Genomic DNA, 10,502 nt, shown 5'->3' with positions numbered 1-10,502 from the left:
GATCGAGGCCTATCTTCTAACAAGTGATATCACGAGCTCTGGTTAATTCCGTGCTTCAATATTTTCTAATTATAAAATGGATACCGAACCTAAAGCGGCGTACAATAGAGCAACAATTTTTACCGGCGAAAATTATGGCTATTGGAAAGCTTGTATGCGTATCCATATTAACTCAATTAATAAGGGTGTATGGGGCGTCATCATTAATGGTCCCAATCAAATTACAATGATCAATGGTGAAGGTGTCGTCGTACCAAAATCGAAAAATCAATGGAATGATAATGATAAGAAATTATGGTCACATGATTGGAAGGCATAAAATATTCTCATATTTGCACTAGATATTGATGAGTATTATCGTGTTTCCCATTGTGAAACCGCCAAAGCTATGTGGGACATATTAGAAGTTTCCCATGGGGGGACTAATAAGGTCAAACAAGCTAGGATCAATACCTTGAATCAAGAGTCTGAACTCATTTGCATGAAGCATGGTGAAACCATTGCCAACATGCAAAAGAGGTTCACACGTCTTATAAATCGATTGGATGCTCTAGGTAACCCTATTTCCAATGATATTGCTACTAATAAAATTTTAAGGTGTCTTATTAGGGAATGGAAACCCAAGGTCACCTCAATCAAAGAGGCAAATGGTCTTAAAACACTTGATCTCACTACTTTGTTTGATAAATTGGAAGAACATGATAAATAACTCACTTGCTTGGAAAAACATGAAAAATATCAATAGAAAAAGGTAAAGAAGGAGAAAGGTAAATATGAGGAGGTAGAGAAGAAGTCTATTGCTCTAAAGACTTCAAGATCAAAGTCCTCACACAATGAACAAAGTGATTATGAAACAAGAGATGACAAAAATTCCTATGATGAAGACATGAGATTGTTTGTCAAAAGGTACCAAAGGTATATAAGGAAAAATGGATTCAAGCACTCCGACAAGAACCTAACCAAATTTTGAAGGTTATCTAACTCCTCAAAGGAATATGTGAATAAGAAAGGTAAACTTAGAAGTTCATGCTACAATTATGGAGAAGTTGGTCATTATAGACCGGAGTGTCCTATGACTAAGAAAGACAAAGAGAAATGCAATCACAAGAAATCTAGCGAGTCTAAAAGAGCTTATGTTGCTTAGGAGAGTGAAAGTGATTCCTTAAGTGATGAAAGCTCAACTTCAAGTGTCGAATCGGGCCGGATTTTCCTCATGGAAAACAAAAAGAAGAAGAAAAATACAAGTCTTTCTAATCTTGAATCTATTAATGAATTATGTTATCCTCAATTACATAAAACTTTTTAAAATCTTCATAGAGAAGCCTTAGACGCTTTTAAGAAGTTAGGTTCACACGAAGGAATCTTTTTACACTTAGAAACTAAAGTTTTAATATCCGATAACAAGATGGAAGTTCTTAAGCGATTTATGATAGATATTCAAAATGACATGAATGAGGATTAAAAACCTTCAAGGTTTGGTTGTGAATCGTGTCACAATTGGCAAAAAGAGATAAATACTCTTCAAGTTAAATTGGACAAAGCATTACAACCAAAGTTTGCATTTGCTATCGATCCATCAAAGTCTGGACGGTCTTTGAACCATTCATATAAAAACATAAATATGTTTAAAAAGACCCAAATAGCAAAAGTACATCTCATCACAACTTATCTTGTCACTATTGTTGCAAGAAAGGTCATACTATTGAAAAATACAAGTTTAGGAAACTTTTTGTTCCTAAAGAAGCTTTTCAATGGTTGCCCAAATGCAACCTTGATTTCACTCACTCTCAAAGACCCAATGAAAATTGGGGACCTATTTATCTTGGTTGATTGTATAGGTTGAATGTCTCAACTCTACGGAGAAAATGTGATTTCTCGATAGTGGATGCTCAAGACATATGACGGGTGACATATCTTCATTCATAACTTTGTGCCAAAGAAGAAGGGTTACATTACTTATGGAGACGACAACAAAGAAGTAATACTTGGAAAAGGTAGTGTAGGTAATCCCTCATCCACTACGATCTTCGGTGTTATGTTAGTTGATGGTCTTAAACATAACCTCCTTAGCATTAGTCAACTATGCGACAAGAGATTTAAAGTTACTTTTACAAAATCTTGTTGTTTGCTTGAACATAATGAAAAGAAGGATTGTATGTTTAAAGGCTTGAGGGTTAATAACACCTATATACTTAACTTATATGATGTATCATTGGTTGGAACTAAGTGTCCAGTGATCATGAGTGAAGACTCTTGGTTATGGCATAGACGCCTAACTCATGTCAACTTTGATTTACTAAACAAAATAACTTCAAAAGATTTAGTAATTGGTCAACTAAAAATAAAATTTTCAAATAAATGTTACCTTTTTTTATTAATATCAATACATGTAATACTTTTTTTTTAAAACAACACATAACTTAAATATGATAATTTTTATGAACGAGTAACTATCGGTGGAAGTTTTCTAATTATATTCAACTTTGACCCTTGGGATTGTTAGACTATGTATCGATAATATACTACTATGATTAAGATAGAAATATAGAAATGTATAACACAAACACTTAATACATTTGCACTTCCTCCGTATCATAAAAAATGTCTTACGTGAATAATTCACGATTCTTAAGAAAATGATATGATATATTGATTTTAATAATAAAATTAATATCATTTACTAGAATATCCCTATTAATTATAATTAAAAAAATGGTGATATAAAGTGAAAGTTAGTAAATATATGGTATGATAGTGGAAAAATAATAATAAATATTGTATTGATATTGTAAAAGGATAATTATTTTGAAATTGAGACGAAGAGATGGTGTAGTATTAGACACATGTGCTCTCTCCATTTCATAAAACAGGTTTATTTTAGTTATATGTGATTTTAAACAAAATATATATTATTTATTAAATATTTTTATTTAATGTAATCCGTGGAATAGTTATAAAACCACATTTGGGCTTAATGAAATCCACACGTTTTTCAACTCATCTCATATAGTTATTGTTAGCATTGGGATGATCAACATTCATATAAATGCATTCATAGTTGAATTGCTCTTGAAAAACGGGAAACCCATTAAATGCTGAAAATTAAACCATTTATATAAAATGGACCGAAGAAATAAAATTTAGATACGTTTGAATGAGTCAATCGAATTTTTTTATGGAATTTAAAATTTTAAGTAATTTAATTAATTTAATTAAAATTTATTTATTTATTAATTTTTTTTTGTATGAATGAAGTATTAAAATGACACATTATTAATTTTTAGGGTTATTTTTATAAGTTTTAAAATTTTTGGGTCAAGTTTAAAATATAAAAAATAGAAATTAATTTATAAAATTTGAAAATTTGAAGGGACTAATTTATAAATTTTAAAAATTATTAGGGATTTATTTGAATTTTTTTGAAAGTTTAGAGATTAATTTAAAATTTTCATAAAGTATGCGGACCATCTTGCAAAATTTGAAAAATAAATAATAAATAATTTAACATTTGCATTATATATAATGAATGAACAATTTAAATTCTTTACTTTTAGGTGTTATTTAAAATTTCTTAAATTTAACTTGAATATACTTCATAAATTTTAGTCAAGTAATTTTCAATTCTCTCAAAAAATTACTTTCCTTCATTAAAATACTTCATCCAAACACACTCTTAAGGTGTGTTTGAATAAGATAATTGAGAATTTTTAAGAAATTCAAAATTTTAAGTAATTTAAATGATTCAATTAAAATTCATTTAATTTTTAATTATTTTGTTTGGATGAAATATTAAAATGATTCATTGTTAAAATTTTGGGGTCATTTTCATAAATTTTAAAAATTTTGAGGCAAATTTTAAATATGAAAAATAGAGATTAATTTGCAAAATTTGTATATGTAAAAGGACTAATTTGGAAAATTTGAAAATTATTAGGGACTTATTTGAATTTTTTTAAAAATTATATAAGTGAATTTGAAAATTTTATAAAATATGAGGACCATCTTAAAAAATTTAAAAAATAAATAATAAATAATTTAACATTTGCATTATATAGAGTGATGAAACAATTTCAAATCTTTTACTTTTCGATGTCATTCGAAGTTTTTTAAATTTAGCTTGGATAAATACTTTATAAATTTACATCATTTTAATAATTCTCTATATTTTTTATCCAAACAATGGATTTTTGTCAAATTATTTTAAATTCTCTAAAAAAAATATTTTCTTTCATTAAAATACTTTATCCAAACACACTCTTAAAATTTACTTAAATTAATTGAGAAAACTTAGATACAATTCCTTAGGCATGATTTTTATTATTTTCCAAAAATAAATAAATATGACAAGTATATAATTTTCTCCTACACATATGCAATTTTCTTCTATTTTCATTTCATAAATAATATTTAAGAACTTATCATATTTTCATTGGAAAATAACAAAAACCACATCTAATAAATTGTATCTAAATTTTCTCTTAGAGTAATCTAATATTCTTTCTGAATACATATTTTACTTTTACTTTGCTTATAAAAATAAAGAATTTAGAGTGTGTTTAGATGAAACATTTTAATGAGAGAAAATAATTTTTTGAAAAAATTTAAAATGACTTGATCAAAATTTATTGTTTGGATAACAAATATGGAGATGGTTAAAATGATGTAAATTTGTGAAGTATTTTATTCAAGTTAAATCAAGGAATTTCAAATGACACCAAAAAATAAAGAATTTAAAAGTACTCATTCACTCAATATAATGCAAATGTTAAATTGTTTATTATTAATTTTTTAAAATTTGCAAGATGGTCCTCATATTTTATAAAAAATTCAAATTCACCCCTAAAATTTTTAAAAAATTACAAATAAATCCTTAATAATTTTATAAATTAGTTCCATTTTCAAAAATTGCATATTTTAAATTTGACTCAAAAGTTTTAAAATTTATAAAAATAACCCCAAATATTTAACCATGAATTATTTTAATATTCCATATAAACAAAAGAATTTAAAAATGAATAAATTTCAATTGAATAATTTAAATTGTTTAGAATTTTGAATTCCTTAAAAATCCTCGATTACCTCATCAAACACACTCTTAGGATTTGTCTAGATTACTGTAAACATAAGAGACTTTTATAACTAGAGATTCATATTTTCATTGATATTTATATTTATATTCAAAATATAATTATTAATAAAATCCTATAGGCATTCTTTTGTAAAAAAAATGTTTAGATTCTTGTAATTGATTTATTTAAGTTTGTTAGAAATATGTAAGGTTTGGTTTGAAAGATGTTTAAATTTGAAAACTAGACTCTATAGGTGGTTAAAAAATAAGTTTTATATAATGATTAGGGAGATTGTTATAATTGGAAGAGTTAAGCGTCTTTTAAAGTTGTTATGTTCTCTTATAAGTTGTTTTGGAATAACTTATTGATTAGAAAAAATCTTCTTAGATGTCAAATATTGTCGAGTAATAATGATGTGAGGAGTTTTACGTGTATTTGGGGGCGGATTCGACTTACCATCTTTTTGTGTGTGTGACGTTGCTTCAGCCATCTAATATAGGATGTTTAGATGGTTGCATCTCGATTTTAGAGGTAATTAAGTTGTTTAGGGGAGGTGAAGGCAGTGTCTATATGTCTTGTCTCGATCTTGTCTTGATTTTATAATTTGAATTATTTAAAAATTGTAAATTAAAGTTATTTTTAGACAAGAATGCTTGATTGTTAATCAATAAACCTCCTTCAATTATTAGTTAGTCATGAGATTGAGTTAATGTTCATGCTTCAGATTTCAATGTTTCGAAGTCACTTTGTTAGACTGAGATGAGACCCGTTTAAGTGTTTGGAGCTTTAGAGGTGTGCTAGGTGGCCATTTACTATCCTTTTGTTTTGAATGTGTTTTGCTTTTTCTTCCTCCAACTTACTCTCTATAAAGGTGTGAAGTATTTGAAACTTTAGTTTGAATCAGACTAGTCGGTGGTATTCTTTTTGTCATTTTAATCGGACGGTTGTTTCTAAGCCGTGGTTCTTCTCCTTTCTTATTGTTTCAGGGCATTTTTGTTGTTTTAGTGCATCGGTAATGCTATTTTTTTTAATGTAAATTTATATGTCTTTTTATTTTGATATATAATTTTGGTTATATTATTAATTTTTTTTTTTAGTATTATATATATTTTTATCTTATATATTTTAAATTATATCATTGTTTGTTTTTATAATCAATAATAATAATAATAATAATAATAATAATAATTATAATTATAATAATAATAATAATAATAAAGTTTAATTGAAATACACTGACAGTGTAAATAGATTTTACACCGTCAGTTAATCATAGACGTCGGATATTAAAATAAGTTTAACTTTTATTTCAAAAATCTATAAAGTGATACAAACGGATGATGGTGATGAATCGACGGTATAAAACTTTTTACACTGACAACGTATAGTAATTAATCTCATAATAATAATATTTAAATATATTATTTATTGTGTACCATCAATATAAAACATTTTGCACTATCATTGGATACCAATTAAACTCATATTTAAAATATAATAAATTATATGTGCTATGTGTTGTTATTTTAGTTGTAATATATTAAGATGATGTAAATATGTTATTATGCAACCGTAAAAAATGAAATAAATTTATCAAATATTATTGAGTCCTCCCACTTATATACAACCTTTATTCTTTCAAACAATAAATTGATCAACATTATCACACAATAATTTAAATTAAAAAAAAAAAGGAACATACCAATCCTTTCCCTATAAAAACCTCTTTTATTCCTCTCAAACATCATCACTCACACACCAAACAAGAGTGATTAAGAGTATTTTCCAACTTTTAATGGCTTCCAAGATTGCTATGATCCTTGCTCTCAACATCCTCTTTTTCACTTCTGTAACCTCCAACTATGTTCCATGTCCTCCACCATCCCCAACAGGTGACAATCACCACCACTCACATCCAAAGAACCCAACATGTCCTAGAGACACAATTAAGCTTGGCGTGTGTGCTGATATATTAGGTTTGATTAATGTTGAACTTGGTAAACCACCAAAGACACCATGCTGTTCTCTCATTGATGGTCTTGCTAATCTTGAAGCTGCTGTCTGTCTCTGCACTGCTCTTAAGGCTAATGTTCTAGGGATTAGCCTTAATCTTCCCATTAATTTGAGTTTGATACTTGATTACTGTGGAAAAGGAGTTCCAAAGGAGTTCGTTTGCGCTTAATTGATAGATACTGCTACTTAATATGGTTTTGTTGTGTCACTATATTCATTATTCTTCATTTGGTGTGTGGATTTTGCACTTTCTTAGTACATTCTCACAATTGTTACTTGTTTTTGTCAATGAACATTTGTTCATACTTTGATTATTATTATCATTATTGTTGTGATGGTTGGAAGTTGAAGCAACTTTGTCTTCTTTTTTAGCTTCCCTATATGCAGTGATTATACTAGTATTTAGTATTCCATCTAAGTGCTATTTAACGTATTAATAGAAAAAAAAAACGTTTGAGCAAAGATTCGTGATTCCTTCTATTAATTTGAACTCGTGTTAGTAGAACTTTGACTGACACACTCATTTGGTTTGGTTTGGTGTATGGCGGAGGCAAGTATGGTGCAATGGGGCTACTGCCCCCACATACTTAAATTTAAGTTAAGTATAATATTTTTACATTATTTGATTAGTAATATTTCAATAATATAATATTTGTTTTAGGTATAAATTAAAATATTTCTTCTATTATATATTTTAAAAAAACATCGGTAAAAATATTTTGTATTCTATAATATATTTATTTAATTAATATTTATAAATTAATAATTTTTTAAGAGAATAATGTATTTATTTTAAAATTAAACTATTATACCATTTTCTACTAAATTCAAATAGTTATCATAAAAAGTTTGATTTCATATTATATTAATAAAAACTAATTAAAAAGAAATCATATACGTAACATCTTAATATATATCCAACTCCATACTCCTATTTTCTATATTTAAATGTTTACATAAAATAAAATATTCCTACTTATATTTGTATGTTAATGTATATACAACTTTGAGTGTTCTCTCTACATCTAAATTGTTTCCCAAATAATAGATAAATATTAATTTAAAAGTACTTTATAGAAGATTAAATCAATTAAGCTATTAAGTAGACACGAACTCGAAGGTTATAAACCTTTTGCTTTGCAAATCCAAGATCAATAAGATATACTCCATGGTTCTACTTATAAAAAAAAGTTTACGTTATACATTGAATAACTAATGTATCTAGACAATTTTTTACACATAAATTTGGTAAATAAGTACTAGTCTTTTACTAAAAGTTATTTGAAGGATCAACTAGAGAATCCTATGACATAGTGCTAAAGACTTTGCTTTATAGTTTTGGTTGAGATGAGACTGATTTCGACTTGGTCGAAATAGTTGTAATAAGAATGTAAAAAGCGTGACTTCAACAATAATAAAAAGTAAGAATGTTGTAAGAACAAAAGATAAAGTGACAATGCAGACAAAGTAAAAAATGAAAGTAATTGAGCAGAAATCATAAGATGAATTGAAAATTTCACATTGAAATAAAAGTGGTGTTTCAAGATTCATACATTCTCTCAATGAAACCCTTTTCTCTAACGCTGATACTTTGAGTATTTGTGAGATTTTATAATAAAATCAAATGAACACACTAAGCCTAACACTAGAAACTATATTTATACTAATATGAAATAACTGCTTCCTAACGTTTAATTCTTCAACTTTAGCCACGTAGACTCCTGCATACACTTCGTTTACGCATTCCCTCCACGTGTCTTTTAGGATGAAACTAAGAAGTAGTTACTCATTTTGAACATAACACTTGCGTGCACCCAAATAACTGTCAATTCAACGCGCCTGATGCTGTTGAAAATGTTGGTGTCGAAATGTCTTCCAAATACATTCCTAAAAAAAATGCTAAGTCCCATTTTTCTCCTCTTAAGACTTAAACATTCACACGTCATCAAACGTAAAACTACCCTTAACTTTAGTTTATGCCTACGTCGAAAATCTTATCTAACAAATTGCCCCCCAAAGAGGCTTCTTTCAATGAAAAGGAGATATATGCATTTTTTACTTTTCGCAAACATTATTCAGTTATTAGGTTGACGTCATGGGCATCATGGCATTTCCATCATTAGTCACTACGCCAAATAAGGGAAAAGAGGGCGCTTATTTTGGCCTATAACAGCGCTTTTAAGCGCCCTCTAAAGTGGCGCTGACATAGGTAAAGACAACGCTTTGTTTTCCTGGAGAAAGCGCTCTCTAAAGTGGCCCTTTAAGGGCCACATTATAGTACGCTTTCAGAAAAAAGCGCCCTCTGGAGTGGTCCATAAAGGGCCACCTTAGAGGGCTCTTTCTGGACAAAGCGCCCTCTAAAGTTGTCAATGTAAAGTGTTTAGAGGGCGCTTCCTACAGAAAGCGCCCTCTAAAGTGTTAGTTATTTTAAATAAATTTGTTTGAAAAACAGTGGGTATTTAATTGGGAACCTGTTCGCATGCTGCAAAAGTGTAAAATTCATATTGATTTCATCCTTTAATCCAATGTTATACACCATTAATCCATTGATATATACAACATGAATCCATTTATATACAACATTAATCCTCCATATATACAACATTAATATATTGATATTCATGCATGTACAACAACATTCCATACATATATGTACAACAACTACAACCTATATGATTCTATGATCAATAATGAATTGACACAATTCATCCTTCATTTCATCCAAATGAGCTCTTGAGTAAGATTTGTATTCGTCAAAGTACTACAATTAAGAGAATAAAACATATTCATGATTTAGTAACAAATTAAATGAAATATCCGATAATATTAAAATAAACCCTAAGTTATTATTCCATACCATTTTTGGGATGTCTATACGATTCAACGCAATGATATCTCTCATAAATCTCAATACAAAAAATCCGCAATCGATCGAATTGTTTTGCTGAGGACACTACACAGAAAAACAAACAATATATATATATATATATATATATATATATATATATATATATATATATATATATATATATATATATTTAATTTCTTACAAACACTATTATAAGCAAAAAACAAACACTATTATAAGCAAAAATAAGAAACTTAATATATACCTGAACTCTGACCCAGGTAATGTCCTTCCTATTACGATAATTCTTTTTCGATCTAAATTTTAGTATTTCCCTAACAAAATAAAAACGTATATTGAGATCAATCTGACAGACATAATTAAATATACAAATACACACGAATATTTAGGGGAATTTCACTTACGCGTCAACCGTCTTCTTCATACTCGGATATTTACTCCAATCACCCGGTAACGAATCGAGATAATACACCATTAGTCTCGAAAGATCCATATCAATCAACACCCAGTGACCACTGTAAAATAAAACAAAAATTTAGATGCATGAAAAT

The 10,502-nt window shown here is 27.9% G+C and overlaps 1 protein-coding gene across 1 annotated transcript; it reads left to right on the top strand.

Annotated features, from left to right (window-relative positions):
• Positions 1-6,806: 6,806 nt before the first annotated feature.
• On the top strand, positions 6,807-7,432 carry LOC127074157 (14 kDa proline-rich protein DC2.15). The gene has a single exon (XM_051015451.1). It carries the CDS (start codon positions 6,865-6,867, stop codon positions 7,249-7,251), a length of 387 nt encoding a protein of 128 aa, XP_050871408.1. The 5' UTR covers positions 6,807-6,864; the 3' UTR covers positions 7,252-7,432.
• The last annotated feature ends 3,070 nt before the right edge of the window (positions 7,433-10,502 follow it).

The sequence above is a fragment of the Lathyrus oleraceus genome, chromosome 4, assembly GCF_024323335.1.
Source record: "Lathyrus oleraceus cultivar Zhongwan6 chromosome 4, CAAS_Psat_ZW6_1.0, whole genome shotgun sequence".
NCBI lineage: Eukaryota > Viridiplantae > Streptophyta > Magnoliopsida > Fabales > Fabaceae > Lathyrus > Lathyrus oleraceus.
The sequence above is the reverse complement of the archived record's forward strand: the minus strand, read 5'-3'. Positions and strand labels throughout refer to the sequence as shown.

Bases quoted from the DNA above. Each gene is read 5' to 3' on its own strand.
- LOC127074157 (XM_051015451.1), top strand. From the start codon at position 6,865: ATGGCTTCCAAGATTGCTATGATCCTTGCTCTCAACATCCTCTTTTTC.